The 21,610-nt window shown below is 28.8% G+C and overlaps 1 protein-coding gene across 1 annotated transcript; it reads right to left on the reverse strand.

Moving 5' to 3' along the window:
- Positions 1-923: 923 nt before the first annotated feature.
- On the reverse strand, positions 924-20,130 carry LOC129958153 (hexosaminidase D-like). The gene is made up of 2 exons (XM_056070385.1): positions 20,054-20,130; positions 924-14,955 (listed from the first exon to the last, which is right to left on the reverse strand). Exon 2 carries the CDS (start codon positions 14,934-14,936, stop codon positions 13,065-13,067), a length of 1,872 nt encoding a protein of 623 aa, XP_055926360.1. The 5' UTR covers positions 14,937-14,955; positions 20,054-20,130; the 3' UTR covers positions 924-13,064.
- Positions 20,131-21,610: the final 1,480 nt, after the last annotated feature.

Raw genomic sequence — 21,610 nt, forward strand, 5'->3', positions numbered from 1 at the left:
AAAAAATATTATGATTCAGACGGAAAAAAGAAGAAATAATTGCTTTGCACTTATGTAGTGGCCCTTGCGCTACAGTAGTATCTGCAACTGCTATAAAACAGCAATCTTTCCGCCATGCGCTTTCGCTCATAATGAAGTACCGAAATTTTCACATCTCAAATCTAAAAGTTTTTATTGATTTTGTAATTTAATAGTTATTTGCATAATCAACAGAATGTATTGGATACATTCCGAATTTTAAGATTTTTTTAACATAATTATAAAAATACATTTTAATGAAAATGCAAAAAGTAATATAATTTCGAAATAATTTTATTATGCCCTCTGTTCCCTTAAAAAAGCCCAACTATTAATCCAAAAATTCAGGAATGGCATTAAGAAGTACAATAATCATAAGATATAATTAGTCTTTTTGGTAATAAGAGTATCAAAGTGAAATTCACCTTCCCGTAATACTGGTGAATAAATTTAAATCTAATAAATAAAATGAGTAGTACAAATTAAAATGTTCCTTAAATTACTGCCATGAGCTATCATCAGTTGCCAAAATTAGGAACAACAATAATGCATGCATATATGAAAGAAAGTGATTTTGCAAAGTAGAAATCACCATGGGAGGGAGGGAGGGGGGGGGGAATGCAGACATGATGAAAAGTCATGAAACTGTTTATTTTGAAATTTCATACTTTGCTTTCATACTTAAAAGACCCGAACCTTGACTACTTGAGAGAAATCATTCCCTCACGACATTCAAACTTGACAAGATAAAATCTCAAAACAGAAAGAGAGCGAAAGAGAAAACCAGCAACTTTATAGGGACAGAAATGATATTCCACATATCGGAAATGAAACAGAAACTGAAGAATTACTTGTACCACAATTTAAGCTACATATATTAAACTCTGAGAAGTGCAGGAAACCTGAAGGTCACGCAAGTCAGAATTTTAAGTAAATTTTTTAATTAAATTTTAAGTGATTAGGAAAAGAATTTATTTTATAAACGCTAATAATTTGAATTTATTACACATATATGCAAATTTTACAAATAACACCAAGTTTATTTCATCGAAGTATATATGCACATACAAAAAGTAAATTACACCACTGGTTAAAATTGCACACTATTATGAATTCTTATTCTACATCTAATAGCAGTGGGGAAGGTTTTCATAATTTAATCACAAATAATTGCATTTTCAAAACTGCATAGAACATCGAGATCTGAATTACAGCATAAATGTTTATGTACATGCCTCGTATTCAACAAATGGCTACGGTGTATTCTGAAATGCAGGAATTATCCCTTGCAACTTTTCAGAATCAATACTGTCAGGATTTACGATGTTATACAAAGCTATTCAAAGAAACGACAATAAAAAGAAATGATAAAGTAACTATATATAGTAAACAATAAATGACAGTTATGTAATATAAGAGAAAATACCGTACTAAACAAATCATTAAAAGCAAAAAAAAAAATCTTTTGCAATGATATTTTATAAAATTCAATAGCACAAACCAATGTGGTTTCCCAAAAAACATAGCAAGTTAATAAATGTAAAAATAAATGCATAAAAGATATAATACGTTTTAAAAAATTATAGGCTAGATACAGTAATGTCACAGAATCAACAAAGTAAAAATCTTTGATACATAAAGAGAGCTGATATGAGTTGCAGCAAGTAAGGGGCACCAGGGACTTAATATAATGTTCGAGCCCTAACTATCATCTTTGGCTCCTTAAGCGTAAATCGTACCAGAGGCACCGAGTTATTTTTTCGCCTCTTTATTATACGCAGCCTTCAAAAAGAATATAAACGTATAGACATTTTGTCCCTAAGATTGGCACTCTCTTGTCCCTCCTGTCACTACTTCGCTGAATGAACTGCTTTCAGACTGAAATTCAACATGAGAACAAATTGCTCTACTTTCACTATTTTTTTTTATTATTATTTTTTAGATTCAGTATCAAATAAAATGAAATTAGAAACAAAAAAAAAATATCAAGGTATATTTGCAAGCTAAAAATACTGACATGTTTAAAAAAAAGCATTCTGATATGGAATCTCACATTTTTAATATGCAATTAGTTCCAAAAAAATAAGTCATATCCATTTAAATCCCCTCAGTGATTATTAAATATTACCAAGAACAAAATAATTATCAGTTCATTGTTTTTTATTTAAGATGTTGATTGAGTATTTATAGAAAATAAACGAATGAATAACCATGAAATATTTCTTTAAACTTCTCGAAAACAAATGATCTGTTCGTCAAAAAAAGTAAAGTATCGAAAGAGGGAAAAACACTTTAAAAATATTTCTTTAGAATCATTCATCCAGATTAATTAATTAAAATAAAAAATTTGCATTAAAATCATGCTGCCATGAATGTGTTATGAATGCACGTGACGACATCTGTTGATAACTAAATAGATTATTCTGGAGTTTCTTGGTGTTACTTGGTGTCCCATATACCTTATAATGGTAAAAAGCACCATTATAAGGTATATGGGACTAAACTACACTATTGTATGCCGTATGACTTTATTTTAAAGCAAAAATAGAACTGATATTTTCAAAATTTAGTTAATTAATTTCGTAGGAAATAAAAGGAAGTCTTGATGTAAATCATTATATAATATATAGTTACAATATACTCTACATAATATATAGAGTATATTGTAACTTATTTGATAGTTTATAACACATAGTACTTTTTATAGATACATCATCATCTCTGGATTGTATAGAATACATTACACCTAGTGTTCCTAACAGCCACTTTACACGAATTCTCGACGACGAACTGACTGTTCATCAAAGAAGTTTTTCTCATTTTTTTAAGAAGATTTGATATATAAGAATGCAAAAAGATGGATAGAAAAAATAAACCAATTTAATTCTTTAATTTAATCAGTTTCGATCAAAGTTTTCATGTATCATCATGTATAGCCCGATTAATTGCTGAAATGCGATTCAAAATATAATATAAAGTTTACGGAGAAGAGGTTCCACGCCCCGCATCTGCCCCTAACAAAAATTATTTATAAATCGCAGGGAAAAAATTTTATGACAAATATGTTATGGCAACACAAAGTTTTTCATGTCAAACACAAATTGTATTACCTGCTATACAAAGAACTACTGAAAAGTTAAAATCGTATAATAATCCAATATCGTAATACTCCAAGAAATCATATAAAATTACTCATTAAATACTAATTACTGGAAATTTGAGAAAGCCATTAATTTTGGAGTGCAATATTTAGATATTTTGGGATAAAAAAAAACTGTTAAATTTACAGTAAGTACATTCAAAAAATTAAAATGAAGGAGAAAATAGACTAGCTTATGAATTTTTGTAAGAGTAATTAATAAACAAACCAAAGAACTCTAATTAGCAATTAGCGCATGCTGAATTTATACAGGCCTCAAATAAACTTATGTTCATTCAACAAAGAAGTCAAGAGTAGACAGAAATTTCAGGTGATACAACTAAGAAATAATTGCTTTAACCGGAAGGGAAGTAAATAAAGAGATATCTATAACAAAAATGTAGGCTTTGCGAATCATGCTTTACGCGAAACAATGGTATATATATATATATAGATGAATCTCAACACTAATAACTTATTTTAGACAATTTAAATATAAAACTTTTCATGAGCTACAACAAATTTCACTTGATTCCAGAAGGCAAGCCAAAACCCTGGTAAAATATTAACGAACAATGGGTTAAAAAGTTAATTTTAACTTGAAGGGGAATTTCGAAGGTACAAAACAGAATTAGTTCAAATAGGAATTCAGGGAACTCCTTGAAACAAAAAGTAATAAAATTTGAAAGCCAATCAAATTTTTAGTTATATCAGTCAGATTTGCATCATGATTCTCAACCTAATTGATTTTTTTCCCCGTGAAAGGTTAAATAAATAAATTCCATTTCAGCCAGAAAAAAATTAAGCATCTAGGGAATAAAGTTTCACTTATTTCACTTTAAAGGAATGCTGATTTATCACTAAATGCGTTTTTACATTTATTATATAATAACTTGTTATTACACATATTTAAAATTCTATGAAACTTATTTATAAATACAATAACTATAAAAAAGGGGAAAAACAATTTTAATTATCACTTATAGGCAGTGGTGGTTTTTTTGTTGTTGTTGTTGTTTGTTTGTTTTTCACCCTTGACAAAAAAAAATGTAGCTGGATTGAAAGAAAAAATCTTACACCAAGTAGTACCCTAACAATCATCGAGTAAGCATGCATAATTTTAAGGCTACATGCAGCAGGCCAAATGGGTCAATTCTTATAAATAACATTAGAAAATCAATTGAAAAAAGGTACCAGAATAGTTGCTCCAGTGAGTTCTAAAACATTTTTTTAATAAAAAAAAAACACTGCTTACACACATTATACAGTAACATTCAGCATTTTTTTTAAATCATACTGCCATATGCACAGTATCATGTTAAGGGAAAATATTGTTTTTTCCCTAAACTACTGAAGGTACATAAAAGTGGAAAATGAGACAAAAATAAGCATATTATATTCAATAAAAGATAAAAATATAAAGATGCATATATATTCAATAAAAATAACAAATTAAGATCAACAGACAAAGTTTAAACTGCAAAATAAACTTTTTAAATAAAAAGAAAAATTGCAAATATCTACAGACATACATATTCAGAATCACAGATAAAAAAAAAAATTTCGAACTTTAGGTATAAATATTCATTCAACATAATTTTAAGATAAAATTAGTTTAATATAAATATACAAAAGAATCAGAATAAGATGGAAAAATATTGTACATTTCATAAGATAATTTTTCTAAAATTAATAATCAGGTCAAAGAACACTTTTCTACATCTTTCACATTTCAATGTAAGGCAAAAATAAATTACTCAATGATTTCAAGCTTACAAATAAACTAGATTAGGCTAGTAAATTTTAGGAACTTTTAAGATATCAAATTATTTTGAACACTTTCAATGTAGTAATTTTTATACAGAAATCCTACTATGCATATCACAATTCCAAATTTCTACAAGCCATGTCCGTAAAGGAATGTTTTATTTATCATCATATGTTTTAAATAACAAATTTCTATATCATGCAATTTAAAAGTGTGCAGTCATTTCCAAAGGGACATCCAATTTTTTGACTAAATATAACACATAAAATATAATTTTGAAAAAAGAATCACATACCTACAAGAAAAATTATAAGTGTTCTAGAAATATAAGGCAAGGAAAATAATTTTAACCATAGCAAGTCAAACCATTTTTCTGTCTTATGATACAAATAAACTTTCAAATGCACTTGTCACTTTTCATAAAAGAAACAATTCTCTTATCCTACTAACATAAAAGGATTTAGAAGAATAACAAATTTCCACAAAGAATTTTATTTAATACCAAAACTCTTCTTTAAATCTTCCAAAACAACTAACAAAATGTTTTGAAACATTCAAATAATAAGGGTACAATAATTGAACTATTTATCATCAATTATTTAAATTAAAGACTTTTTCTTTCAGAAAATATATAATTCAGTATCTGGAATTTTGAATTAATAATGCAGCTGTTTATTATGTTTCAATTAAGAACTGTTCTTTTAAGGCATTTTTAACATATAAATTTCTAGCTACAAAGTAGTTATGATATCTGCATTCATAAATCAATTTTTTAGATGTTGTTAAAACAAATTATGATTTTTTTTGTGATTAAGCATTTAATATTAATTAAATATTTAAATTAATAAAATGCATAAATAAGAGTTTTTTGCAAAAAAAAAAAAATCTTGAAGTTAACCTTTAAGCTGGGCCATGTTATTTTAATATCCAGATGAAATCTTGCAGGCATAAAACAAAAATGATTAAAAGCTGCTAAACCTTATTTTTAAAAAAAAAAAAATCAAACAATAGATATCAATCTCAAAGGATTGAGAAGGGAACTAGGTTTCCAATTAAAATGCTTGAATTCCCATCAGATTGCTTTGTTTAATCATTTGCATAAAAATTCAAAAAGCTTTATCTTTTACTCTATATCAAGTTTTTTATAAAGAACATTTGCACTTCGTATGATATTCTAAAAGCTGTCTAAAATTTTTATATAATAATTTAATTGAATATGGCATTCATTGGATACATAAATTGCTATTATTATGTACTAAACAAATCACACTCGTTATGCAAAATATTATAAGAAGGGCCACTTTTTAAACCATTTTCACCATCACATAAGTATACTGGATATCTCCTGCATATCAAAGATGAATCCAAAAGAATAATGACGGTAATGCTTACAAAAGCAGTGAACTTATCGACAATTTTTTTTTTGTACACGTTCATAAAATTATTGCTGTCTGGATACTGATTCAAAGACTAAACATTGCAGAGAAGGTGTTCTTGCAAGTCAAATGAAGAAAAAACAGAATATGTTTTTAAGTATGGGAGGGGATGAGATGTTCTGGATAATCATGAATAAATACTTGGCAGACTTTCATAATCAACAGAAAAACTAACATAGTAAAATAAAACTTATCTGCTCATACAAAAATCGTTAATTGTTACAGTATTAAATCAAAATGATTAAAAAAATCTTTTGACACAATTGAGGCAGAAAAGTTCTGTTGTTGTTTCTTATGACACTTGCCATGGACAAGCCCGCTGTTCAAAGACAGCCGATTTAAGCCTAAGGGGAAGCGCCGCTTGTTTCTATAGTAGCGCTATCTAGGTCCAAGAGAACGACTTAGCTACACACATGTCACGACCCTTTTTACGGGGCGGACATCATTCACGCATTTCATTCACTCATCCACAGATCGTAATTTAGACCTGAATCAGAGAACGATCACCCCTGATCCAGTACCCCCAGTGGTATTACTCTCGACATGGAGGACTTTGTGACCACCACAGATTTATACACGCGTCAGCCACCACCAATCTTCGGCCGGCGGGGTTCGAACTCGCAACCTAAGGGACGCGAATCCAACGCTCTACCAACCAGGCTATCCCGGCACTAGAAAAGTTCTAGATTTAATAAATGATAAAATGTAAAGTATGTAAGGCATGGTAACTGAAATGCAAGGGAGACAGAGTTAGCTATTACAAGGGATAAGCTGTTATATTTAGATTTTAAGCTAGCCACAAGTTAAATTTCACTTTTCTCTAACTAGATGATAACTCTCATCTGGCTGGTTTCCTCGACTATAGTTGGGCTGCCTGCAATCAGTCGCAGAGAGACTGCATATCCAAACATTGATTTGAGTTCTATTATTAATTTTTCTTTTAATTTATTTGTGTTTGAACAGTTGAAGATATCCGTGAAGGGTCTGTTTAAAAAAAAAAGCCTAGATTTTAGGTATGTAGTATCAGAATTAATGTTATATGCAATTGCATTATACTACATGCATGCATCAAATTATAAAATGGCGCTGCCGGCGTCCTGGCATAGTAGTAGCGCATCTTCCCCGTGATCTGGGCGTCCTGTGTTCGAGTCCCGGTTCGGGCATGGTTATTCTTCATCTGTCTTATCTGTGAGATGTGTGAATGTATCCCCCTGTAAAAAGGGGCTGTGCAAGCGAATGTGATGCGTGAGTAACAAAATCGTACTCTTGGCCCCATTTGGAGCTATTAAAAAACAAGAGACGCTCTGTTTCGGTTTAAAATCGCTGACTTCGATCAGCGGGACTTGTCTATGGCAAATGCCATCAGAAACAACAATAAAATGGCAACAGAAAGTGCAATTTGTCACAATCTGTTGAGGTTGCCCCGAGTATGCTTTAATTTTATAGAATATATAGTAGCAATTATTGTTGTTGCTTCTGAAGTTATAAAAAATTATAAGAGACAGATTAGGACACAATATCACAGTAAGCATTCCTAAAAGCAGTGGAAAAGTGATGACTGCTTGTTTATTGTAAGTAGGGATTGCAATACCGGTATACCGAATACCGGTATTTTGAGCCATTTGTACAATTTTGTAATACCGGTATTCACAAGTTTAAATACCGGTTTTTCGGTATTTACTAAAAATTTTTTAAATTGTCTCCACTATATGTTCAGGTATCGCGAACATAGCAAAACAGTATACGTTTTTTTTTATGTCTCCATAACGGGCGAAATTAATCCGCTAATTAATGGCTTAATTAATTGCTTAAATCTCAATTAGCGAAACATGGATTATCCCTGAAAGAAAATATTGTATCCATAACGACAGATGGAGCAACAATTATGAAAAAAGTTGTAAAGTTGATTGGTGCAAATCAGCAGTTGTGCTATGCACATGGAATTCAATTAGGAGTAATAGATGTATTATACCAAAAAAATAAAGAACAGACGAATCCAAATACTGTTGATATAGAAATTTCGGATTCCAACTTTGAAAAGAGTGACAGTGATATTGACAATGAAGATAAAGACAATGTAATTGGTGATGGAGATATTGCTAATGAGGATGAAATATTAACCTATCAAGAATTGCTTCCTATAATTTATAAAGTTCGAAAAATTGTTAAGATATTTAAACGTTCCCCTATAAAAAGGATATATTACTAAAATATATACTAACTGAAAATAAAACAGAATATATGTTAATATTAGATTCTAAAACACGTTGGAACAGTTTACTCCTAATGATGGAACGATTTTTGAAACTGAGAAATCCAATCCAAAAAGCAATAATCGACTTAAACTTGTAAATTAATTTTTCAGATAGTGAATTCGATTTAATATCCAGAACTATATCAGCTGTACTTCCAATAAAACTGACTATTGAGGCATTATGTCGGAGAGATTCTAATTTATTAACAGCTAATGCAACAATAAATTTCATGCTGCAGTCACTGAAAGAACAGCACACATCACTATCTGAAGAATTATCTATTACACTGAAAAATCGCACAGAAGAAAGGCATACCGAAATAGAAAATGCCTTATGGTATTTACATAATTATAATGATTTTAAAAATTAAAATGAAAAAGAAGAAAAGAAAAGAACCAATTCAAATCTGATTAAATTTAGAGTTAATTTTCTTAAAATTTTTTTACCCACAAACCTATTCACATTCAAAAGCATTTGGTGCAGTTATCAAAGATTATGATGACACTAATGCCGATAGTGAAAAGGAATTGTCTCTTGAACAAAAATTAGAATTAGCGATAAATAAAAAAATTTCAACGAACCAAAATACAATACAGAAATCAGCCATAATTAAAACCATCTGACGAGAAATCGATTTATTTGAACATGAGGGATTTAGAGGTAAATACTTGGAAAAAGTATATCACGCATTGCTAACAGTATCACCAACTAGCGTAGATGCCGAAAGAGCGTTTTCGACAGCTGTTAATTTTTACATAAAATTACTTTTCAGGCTTAATGACAGTACAATTGATGCATTATGTTTTTTAAGATCACATTTCAAAAATTTGTAATAGTACCATGGACAGAATAGTGATATTTACACTTTTTTGTGACTTAAATAAATAAGATGTTTCTTTACTTTTTTGTGATTATATACTGTTATAATTTATAAGTTACAAATTATTTTTTGTGATATTTACACTCTTTAACAAAACTGGCAAACAAAACAAAGAAACAACTGTGTTTTCTTTCTTTTTCTAAAATTTCTAATACCGGTATTAAAACCGGTATCAAGATTTAAAAAATACGGAATACCGGTATTGAAATTTTGGCCCGGTATTGCAATCCCTAATTGTAAGAGGAGGCTGGTAAATATGAATTTTATTCATGGCACTCCCAATATTCTGCAGTAAAATGAAAACTGCTAGTAAGTAGTAATTCTTATTACTATAATTTTCTAATTTAAATTTAATTAAATAATTAAGATTTTTATTTTTAGAAACCTTTCTTAGAGATGCTTTATGCAAATTGCATTTATGGACTTTTTTTTATTATTATTATTTTAGATTCAATACATTGTGTTGGTTACAAAAGCCTAGACAGATTTTCACAAATGAACAAAAGACGGAGCTTAATAAGACATAAGCAATACTTTGAAGCTATATTATGGTTATCTGGAATCAATGTGAAAGTGTTTCAGGGGACAGGCTGTCATGTTTTCCAAAACATGAAATGTCTTTCTTTACATATTCCTCAAACGACAAGCCTGAGCAGAAGCACAAGCTTCAATAAACACAATCTGAAAATCTTTCCAGTTTGGAAATAAACATTTTCTGCACTGAACTGAATGACAAATCCAAATTCCAGTGTAAAGATATCTGCAATGTTGAGGAGATAAGGGATAACAACAGAGCAGATGCTAAGAAAGATCATTTCCAAGAAACATACCAAACAAGCAGAAGTCGTAACATTTCCAGAGACAGGCATTTTGGATATAATGGCTCTTGCTCTTAATGCTAAAGGCAATTCAGTTCCTAAACTTTAAAAAGAGAAACTTTAAATGTTACTTCTTTTCAACTGCATCTGAAGGAAGTGTAAGCTCAATAAACAAATCTAAATGGATGATTGAGCAGGATTTTCAGTTTTAAGAGATATTTTATAAAACTAGAATCACAGGAGTCAGGCCTCTCCTACTTCTGGATAATTGTATCTACTACTGGATTCTCATATCGATTAACCAGTACCGGACTTAGCCAAAGAAAATAGAGATTATTTTGTATACTTCATACCACACATACCACAGAGGTTGCCATTATTCAACAGTTCTTTGTTTCAGCGATTCAAAAATCGCCAATAGCATTATTGATTCATGGCTGAGGAACAATCTTCGAAAAACTATGATTATATTTAGAGAAACAGGCCTTACCAAATGCTATAATGCTAAAGAATTTTATAGCAAGTTTCTTGGGAAATAGTATTTGTCTATTGAATAAGAACATTTTGGTGATGAGATTTCTTAACAGCTGTAATTAATTGAACACAATCAACATATTTGCTTGGAGAATAAAGTTTTGCAGAAGATGCTTGAAGAAGAAATGTAAAAACAGGAAGAAGTCCTTTCACATCAGAAAGACATCAACATAACAAGCAAGCCATTTATTAAATATAGGCACATCAAAAGAAATTTCTTCTATATCGTAGCAGGCAGAAGTTCATATCAGCAACAGGAAATAAATTTACTTTCAGAAGTTGGTAACAGCAAAGTAATCGCGAGTACCATTTTAACCAATAAAAAAATAAAAAAATGCCTGGTACATGAATCTTGTAAAACGATAAAGAGAAAGCTATCAAGCAAAGAAAGAAATCCAGAATCACCAAGAAAAATAAATTAAATAAAAGAAGGAAGAAACAAGTGTCTTTGGACGAAGAGCACAAAGACTGCTTCAGCAGAGTATAGTTCTGCACCCTGTTCGAAATCCACACAGACAACAAACTGGCTTCAATATCACATCTGTTTGGAAGGGAATCTAATTATTATGTTATGATTAACAAATTATTTATTTCTATAAATAGTAATTCAGACAGTGATTATGATGATTGCTCATTAAAATAATTTACAATAATGCACATATTGTTATTCTATGGATAAATTCTTATTCAATGGAAAATATAAATAAAATGTAATAGAAAGATAATGATATATTTGTTTTTACTGTTTAGCATGTTTTAAATAAAAAAAATTATCCCATTAAGGCAAAGTCTGCCCCAACTGGGCAACGTCGATATAATCTATAAGTGTAAAAAGCTGTTAATATTCTTGAACTATCTTTCTTTTAATCATTTGTAAAAAACATAATATGAATTTTCAAAAATTTGGGCAAGTTTTAAAGTGAGTTTCATAAAACTACTTATACTACATTCTTTAAAAAAAAAAATTACTGAAAAATATCATAACAACTAACTTCAGTCTCCCTTATTTAAGAATATTAAAAATTCATAAAGCAAATTATGAATCATTGCCCTGTAAGGAATCTGGATATATCTATTGCAGTTAAGTGATGAGTATATTAAAATTTCAAGCATAACATTCAATCAAAAATTGTCCAAAACAAAAATTGCTCTTCAATGTGAACTAAATACTCATATTTAAATTCTCTAAGAAGCCTCTTGACACTAAAAGAGAATCTTGTACGACCTTGAAAATTTTTTCTTGGAAGCCTACTCTGTCAATTTAGCACTGAATTGTCAAGTGCACATCATCAGGAGCAATTGCAAATATGAGTGTGTGATACATAGTGTGAAGTTTTTGAAATATCTCACATGTATACCAGCATCTTCCAAATGTCCTCTAATACTATTTTCATACTGCAAAACAATTTGTAAAAATCACCAATTTACAAAACTTTAAAACAGGTAAACTAATATATTATGATTAGTTCCATTTTTAAAAATCTTGGACATACTTTGCACATTTTATTTATATATAAATACTTATAAAATAAATATATGATTTTGTATGACAATAAAGTACTAACATCCAAACATAATGGAACACAAGAATTACTCACTACAGCAAAAAATAATATTACAGCAGAAATTTTTCAAACATAATGAAAATCCTTTACATGGATGAATGTTACCACTCAACATTCATGGTTTCTTATAATGCATTTCACAAGAGTGGGATACTGCCTGAAATACTTACAGATACAAGAAGATATTTAACATTCTGCAATTATTGCATGTGCCTTAATTGCATATACATCAGGATCCATAGATTTAATGATTTTATTGCTTATCCAATAAAAATTGATAAAATAGCAAAATGCATGCATGTTTTGCTGACTTCGTCTTCACTTTAGTCTCTCACTACCCGTGCCCCCATTAAAAATGCTACTGTTTAAAATATACTCAAATAAGAACATATAAAAAAAAATAAAGAAGCAATAAAATTAACAAAAAATTCAGTGCTTATTACTGAAAGGTACAACTCATAAAATTAAACATAAATATAACTTATTTAAGATTAATATATATATATGTATATATATAGCTATTGCACACATTGCATGGAGTTAATACAGAAAAAAAGAAAGAGAGAAAAGGAACTTAAATGTTTGTCTGTAGTCTATATATCACAAATATAAATAAAGATTCTTAAGTACTTCTGGTATCATACACATTTATCACTTACTTAAAGGTCGACGAGGCCATGATCTAAATTTCAACAAATTATTTGCATTGGTTCGAATTTTTTCAATCTGATTCATCACAGGTTTTACATATGTCATTAACCATTCCTCAATTGTATGTTTATCAAATACTTCAGGCATAGTATTTTGAATAAAAGTGTGCAATAACGTAGCATTCGTTGACAGAGCTTCTAAATTTTGAGTTCCAAGTTCAACATGTGCAGGACTAGAGAAAAGCATTTGAATATTGTATTCACTCATCCAACCAACAAAATGACTATTTGATAAAAACTTTTTAAGCATATAATTTAAATGAGCAAGTCTTTGAGCACCTTTAAAAACATTACTTCCAGGATAATTACACAAAACTTCTTCTGTACTATAATTAGTATAAAGAGTCAATCTTGAATCACACATTAAAATATCTCTAGTTTTCTGAAACAGGTCATTATCAACAATTTGTCTCTCAAGGTACAATAAGTTTACAGCAAGGGATGGGATAGCTATAGGTAAAAGTTCACAAAGAACAGCAAAATGATCATATCGCTGCCAACCAGTCAAAACAAATCCTTTGAAGAAGACTTCATTCTGATATTTTGATAATACATTAAGCCATGATATATGATTTTCAAGATGGTATGATATATTAGTCAAATACTGATTTGCACCAGTAGCACCTTTATAAGCACTTGCAACCCAAACACCATTAAAAAATTTTCCATACTTTATCCAAGCATCTGGGGGAATTTTAAGTTCCACAAATGGACCATATTGCCAAGCCATCAATTCCACATATTTATATATTTCAGACTTTTTTATTGTTTCATCAGGAATCATACGAAACATATCATCCCACATGATTGGCTGTATATTATATTTTTCTTTAACATATCTTGCAACATTTTTTACATGATGAATAAAAAGGTCTTCTTTATCCATAAAGTACTTCCTCATTTTTTTTTGGCACAGATTACATTCTCCAATGTAATATACTTCATCAGATCCAATATGAAGCCATCTAATTTGAGGATGTAATGAGATCACTTGGTCGATAACCTGGTGAATAAGTATGTGTGTTCCATTATTTGAAGGACAAATTACCTGAGGATAAGCAGGTACTTCACGCAAATCTTGATAAGCTTGAAGTTTCAAAACAAATTCCATGTGTCCAAAAGTTTGAATTAAAGGAATTACTTCCAACTCGTTCATCTTAGCCAAATACAGGATTTCACTGAGTTCATTTTTTGTATAAGCATTCCTAGCAGACAATTGTTCAAGAGGACCATGAAATGGGAACATGTCTTCATATTCAATAAGAAGGCCATTTGCTCCTAATGCATGAAGTAATGGGAATAATTTTTTATAATAATTTACAATAGGAGGTGCACCTTTAAGATCCAAATGAACAAACTTTTTTTCTATGTGTATAGATTCTTCTGGCCTAGGTGTCTTAAGTCCTTTACTTACACGTTCGTTTACAGACTGAACAGGATGATCAATCTCTATTTCATCTCTACCAATGTCATCGACAATATTCTTAAGTGGACCAAATTTTCCAATAGCATTTCGATTAATGTTTGCATGGACCTGAGCTTCTTTTAATCTTTGTCTTTCCAAATGCTTCAAAGACTGAGTAACAGGCAGTAAGTCATTTATGTTTACAAATGATCCACCTCTTCCAGGTAATTTACTATGAGACATCTGAGAGCTAGTATGGACATATTTAGAATGGGATTCAGAATCATGATCTTCACTGGATAATGTTTTATACAAAATAAGAAAAATTATTCCACTACTAGCAACTAGGATCAGGTAAAATCGAAATTTGGAATGCATAGTCACAGGCTGGTACATCTTCAGAGCCATTTGAGAGATGCCAGTAAATCTAGCGGGGAAAAAATTAGAAATTTGTAGAAAAAAATTAAATTAGTAAAAAAAGCTTATTTAATATTATATCAGCAAAAATTCTAATTTTGCCAGAAAAAAAGCTATTATCATAAACATAAAATGGGGAAGCGAAATAGTTTATATTTGACCATTCTTCTACAAAAAGAACAAGCTTTTATATTGCCTTTGTTACAGAAAATTTTCTACAGACAGACTCATTTATACTTATATAGCAAATAAAGGTAAGGAGGAGGACTAATTTAGATAGAAATATTAAAATACTAGAAAACAGTATCATATATTTCCCATTTTGTAAGGAAGTCCTCACATATTGCTTGTCTAAAAAATGTAAATTTTCACAAAACTGTATCAGAATATTTCTAATACATTTCTACCAGTAATAATTTAATCCCTGTTTATACGACTTAGTTCTGTGGTAATGGGATGATTGGCTGTAATTAAAATAATAATAATTTACTGAGCAGTATTTAATAGCTTGAGTGCCAGTTTTAAGGGGTGCCAAGGAGAAAAAATATTAGTGCAATTTTTAAATATAATAAGTAAGTCAAAAAAAAAAAATAACATCATGCCCCTAGCTACCATTTATCTTTGCTACATCACTGTACTTCATAACTTCAGCAGTCAACCAAAACCAACCACATGAAAGTTGTCTTACTAAAATTTTTTCATGCTTAAATAACTAAAATCAGAAATTTATTTTTTTATTCTAAAAATATAAAATATATTTTATATTATCCTAAATAAATATATACAGTAATTTGTCTTAGGAAGCAAAACTACTAAATAACATTTATCTGGAATTTCAAAATACTCTTTAAATTGCAATAATATCTACATTTTACTTCATTTTAAATATTAAAAAAATAACATTTTAGTAATTGTAATTGCTTCTCATAAATTTCAAGACATGCCATTGCAATGACAAGTGAAGATCTAACAACAGAAACTAGAAACATCTACTCAAACTTTTTGAATCGTTTGTCTTTATTTCAGTTTTTTAACTTAACATTTTCATGGAATTCTTAGTGAATCATTGTTCTTTTCATGGATTTCATGTGATTATTCAGTGATGCGTGCTCAATAATCCAATGTTTGATGATTGGGATAATCAGAAATATTATGATCACAAATATTATGAGGGATATTGTATTTATGAATTCAATTTCAACATTTCGAAATATATATGGCACTTGCAGAACAATGTTTTTATCATTAAAAAGTTCTGCTGTCTTTTTATGGAAATGGTTTCCTTTTCAAATGATGAATTATTTAAACTGAGTCAGTGTATTTATTCCTTGAAATTCCTTTTTAAGAAAAGCACCAGTGTCTAGTAGCAAAGCTATTAGGAATAGGTGCTTTCATTTTTCCTAGGGTTGTTATTCTCAGAATTCTTAAGTTAAATGAGCTAGTGAAGATACTAGGTTTGTGCTCCAGCTGCTATCGAAGTCATAGGATGTTTTCTTAAGGTAAAAAATTCTGCCCAGTACCTTCTTCAGATGCCGAAGGCATCACTTCTTCGAACTTTATTGTCTAAAGTACATATTGGTGCAACTGGTTTCCAAAAGTTTGTTATTTCAAAATTCAAAGGAGATTCAGCAATTGTGATCCATAAAGATTAAAAAAGAAGTATTCTCAGATAAAACAATCGTGATCAATAAATCTCATAATTTTAATATAAATGGAGGGCATCTGTATCTCTTTCAGTTTTGCTTATATGATCAGCCATCTTGATTTGGGAACTTTTTACTGCTGACATCCTTGTCGAAATAAGGGGCATTCTAAACTAGGATTTGACCAAGTTTTTAAAACAATTTAACTAATTAAACCATTAAGAAAAATTAATCTCTTAGTACTATTAGTAATATTTATGATTTCAATGCTTATTTCTAAAATGCTAAACAATTTCCTATTCAGCGGGGGAGGGGGGGATAGATGGAGATCAAATCCATGAAACAACAAAATAACAATCACCTGCAAATTTATCCAAAAAGACACAGAGCAATACAAGACAGAAAATAACAACTTTTGATATTCAAGAGGAGCTTTTAAATCCACCTAATTATGAATAAAGTCCCTTATTTTTTTAATTTTATGAATAACAAAGAAATATGTTTTCCTGTTGCCATAAATAGTATACTCTCATATGAAATATAGCAGGACTATTATCTACTTCGGGATATTTTTTTGTTTACTTAGCATATTTTTTACTGAGAATAAAATTCATTATCATACAGTAAAAATTTAGGACCGAAAGTGACACATGCATAGAAAAATAGATGGGAGAAAGTTGGGAGGAACAAGAAAGCTGCATTTATGTCTAAATAAAAGATCCATTAGATAGAATAGCTATAGCCCCTTGCTTGGTCCTAATTGCTACACCAGCCATAATATTATTTGTATTTAAAACAGGAAACCTGATTTTCAAGCATCGGAAGTAAATAGAAATTCTTATTTTTATTATTTGTAAAACAAAAATATTTTAAATGAGTAATAAACTCAAAGATATAGTGTTGACAAACTAACGGTCAAATTAAGCTTAAATTTAGCAAGCTCTATGTGATGTGGATTTTTAAAGAAAATTCTGCAGAGGGAGGAATGGGACATTTTTGATTACATTTCAATCCCCTTTCTAAATAACTACATATGATAATGATTAATTTTTCTTAATGATGTTTAATAAAATTAGTTGTTGGGGTGTTACTATGCAAGTTACTAGTAAGTTGCTGATTATCAATTTATTAAAATATATAAGTTAGTATACATTATTTTGCCATATAATATATATAGTATACACAATAAAAAGGCTGAACTTCCATTAACCAAAACAAGAAGCATAAAATAAAATTCCACTATTTTTCGAAAATTTACTTTAGAGCTCCCAGTATCTCTAAACATTTTTTTTTGGTGTTGTTTTTAATATCTATAACATATACAATATAAATACATAATGTAGATCATTCTGCATCATTTCACATAAAAAAAAAAATATTTTCTACCTAAAATCACATTTATTCCTTAATTTCAGTTAAGAGGAATTTTACTGTAAATATAATAAAATAATAAGTAATAAAATAAATATCAAGAAATGAAAAAAAAAAATAAAGCTAAATTATGAAAGTTATTTATGAAAGCTTTTGTCACACTAAATTTACAAAAATTACTAATTATATATTTTCTATATGAAAATGCCACGAATATGGAAGGAACAGTATCTAGATAGAGAAAAATATATTAAATAATAACATATCACTTTCTGTAGAAATAATTGTAAAAAGAAAATAAAAGTTTTCAAGTTATGGCAGCACTAGTGAAGACTTCAACGCCAACTCTTGTTTGACATATTCAAATGAAATCATAATCCATAAATCATTGAATGAAAAGGATATTAAAATACAATATTTATTAATTTTAAATTTCTCAAATCTTGTTCTATTCTCCCTTATATAAGTCCCAAAACTCCCTTATATAAGGGAGTTGTGGAAAAAAAATATTACAATTTTTAATTATGTAAATAAAAGCTCATTGTTTGAATTTTGCTATTCTTGCATTTTTTTAAATAAATTAAAGAACATACTGTTAGACTTATAAACTTCACTCTTGATTGGTCTAAACTAATGAATTAAAAAAAAAATTGTGAATTCTGTCCTACTCCTCCCAACTCTCTCTTCTCCTAAATATCACATGAATTGAAATCATGTGATATTTAGGAGATTTTACTTCATTAAAATTTATCTTGTAAATCTTTTTAAAATATGAGTTCTTTAATTATTTTTATGGACAATTTCAATGATCTGAATAAAACTCCACAAAATTAATGTTTTCAACAGTAACATTTCTGGAAACAGGTGTAATTTCAGAATTTACTCTTATCAATTATTTACGTAGATAATACATTAAATACAGAATACTGTTTGGATCTAATATCATCAATTTGGTTTCAAAATCACAAAAGTCCAAATTTTAATGAAAATGTAATTTATTAGAATTCCAATAAAAGAAAAATCAAGCAATATTATTTTAAAAACCCTTATGAACCAGTTCATCGAATTTGTGCTTCTAAAAAACATTTTCAAAATCTTAATAAGTGCTCCTAATTACAGTTTTTCCTGAAAAATGTCCACTTTTTGACTTGCATGGTTTTGAAAATAAGTCAAAATATTACAAATATTAACATGATATTTAGAAAAATGTTACCATATATTATAAGACAGATAGATATATTTAATAGGAAAAACATAAATAAATTATGAACATTTTCCATTGTACTTATTTATTTAAAAAGAAAATATACTTAATATCATGATTTCACATAATCTAATTCATTTATTCAAAAAAAATTAAATGCTTTATCCATTTCTTGAAAATAATTTCTTTGAAATAAAAGTTATTAATGCTTATGCAATATGTTAGATCTTCATAATTATTCACAGCAAAATAATAATATAGCATCTCTTAAAATCTAATTCATTTAGTTAAATTCTAATTCATTATTTTTAAAAAAATTTCTAGTTTTTTCAAATGTGATTAATTTGGTAAAAAAAAAAAAAAAAAGACGAAATTAGGCAAGAAAAACTTGCAATAATATTTAAAAATTGGTGATTTATATAATTTCCAAAAGACGTGATCTATTAATATTTATCTTTCAGAATAAATATATTAGAAGTTTGAAAATGACTATTAAAAAAATCATGTGAATTTATTTTTTAATACATGATCAAATTCTTAATATCTGCACAAATTTATTCTTATTTACGAAGCAGATTCATAGAGAAGAAATTAAAAAAAAAAAAACAATTCTACCTCCTTTCTTAGTATGTTTCCATCCAATGCAAACTAACCGACATGCAGCAAAATCAAATCGAATTTTAAAATCATTTATAACAGAAATGAAAAATGTAAGAAATATTGAAGAGACATACCGAAGTACTGCCTATTTAAAAACAAAATAAACACTGCAGAATACTGAAGCAGAGCACTCGTTAAAATCAATCACAAGTGCTCTACCCACACTATGAACTTTTTTTATTCCATTTTCCGTAAACACAATACACTATTGTCTCAATCGTCACCCTTACCCATATGGGATGGGCGAATCCAAAGCAAAATATATTTTTCCGCAGGTTGGAAGGTAGGAAATCCAAAGGTGGGGGCACTCTCCAGGAAACTCGTTAACCGGAGGACGCTTGAATCCCCCCCACAAGAAGTTCAAAGGGGAGGGGAAGCATTAGAATCAGTGGAGGGGAAGCAGCACTGGAGGACAGGTTTCATTCCGGTAGTGATGGACATGGCAGAATCGATGCATGGTTGCTTACGGAAAAGCTTTTTTCGCCAAAAGGTGAAAATTTATTTACACGCCAAAAAGGAAGCGCATTTTTAGAATGCATAGGGTGGAGTGTAGACGACTGTCGGTCGGATCTATGCTGAAGGCAGACCTTATTTATGCACGATCTTTCTTAATAAAAGAATAATACCGTGTTATAATATATTTATTTTTGCTCATAATTACGTTTTATGAATCTAATTTTTGACTAGAAATGAATGTTGACTGTGGCTGGGAACTTGGGAAAGCTGAATTTTCTACAGGCGCCTTCTATTTATAATTAATTAAATGGCAAGAAACTAATATGTTAACTCAGAATTAAATTCTATCTTCTATTGGTTTGTTAAATGAAATTCAAAGTTTTCACAAAGTAATGTAATGAACTTACATGTTTCATTTAAATTCTTAATAGAAGCTAAAATGCTGCTTTATTCGGAATACAAATTCGATGTAGTTTTAATTTAATTTCTTGCAATTTGGCTGTATTCATTGGAAAGTATTTTAATTTTTTTATACTATTAATTTTAATGCTCATATTTTGTTTAATGTACAAAGCTAAATTTTTTTTAAATGATGCTTTTTAAAAATTATATATATATTTTTTACCTAATTAAGTAATAAATTAGTGTTATAGAACATTTAAAACATTTTTTATAACTGCAGGCATGCTTTGATTTTGTTATTTGCTGGTATTTGTAGTAGCAATAAAGCATTTATATTTTATGATCTAAAAATTGCAATAATAAAAATCTGTTATCTCTTTCTTGCAGTTTTGTCCATTTTTTTTTTTTTTAATGTTGATAATGTGCATGATAAACTCTTTAAAATTTCTTTTCAAATTGAATAATTCATGCTTGTAAAAATATGCATTGTCAAGATATATATGAATTCTTTTCACTATATATATTAGCTAAGTTTTTTATAAAATATGGCTTATTCTCTGTTAAGAAAATATAACCAAAAATCCTCAAAGGAATCATCAAAATATTGAATATTTTCTATTTAATAAAAACTAATTTTTGTTTTGTTAAAATAAGATTTATATTGAATTAAAAATTATATGCATAAGTTGATTAATATTACATGATTTTAAAAAGTACTTTTTCAGTACATATATTTCTTATTCTAATTTATTAATTTTTTTTTCATAATTGCTTAATACATTTATTTATGTATACAGCAATTTAATTCTTTTTTTAATGCTAAAAATCAGAATTTTGATTGAAAGTAGCCAAACTAAATCTGAAAAGGTAATAGAATCAATTATTTCTAATTATACGGTTGGTGTAATAATATTTTAAAAGAAAAATTG

The sequence above is a fragment of the Argiope bruennichi genome, chromosome X1 (genome assembly GCF_947563725.1).
Source record: "Argiope bruennichi chromosome X1, qqArgBrue1.1, whole genome shotgun sequence".
Taxonomy (NCBI): domain Eukaryota; kingdom Metazoa; phylum Arthropoda; class Arachnida; order Araneae; family Araneidae; genus Argiope; species Argiope bruennichi.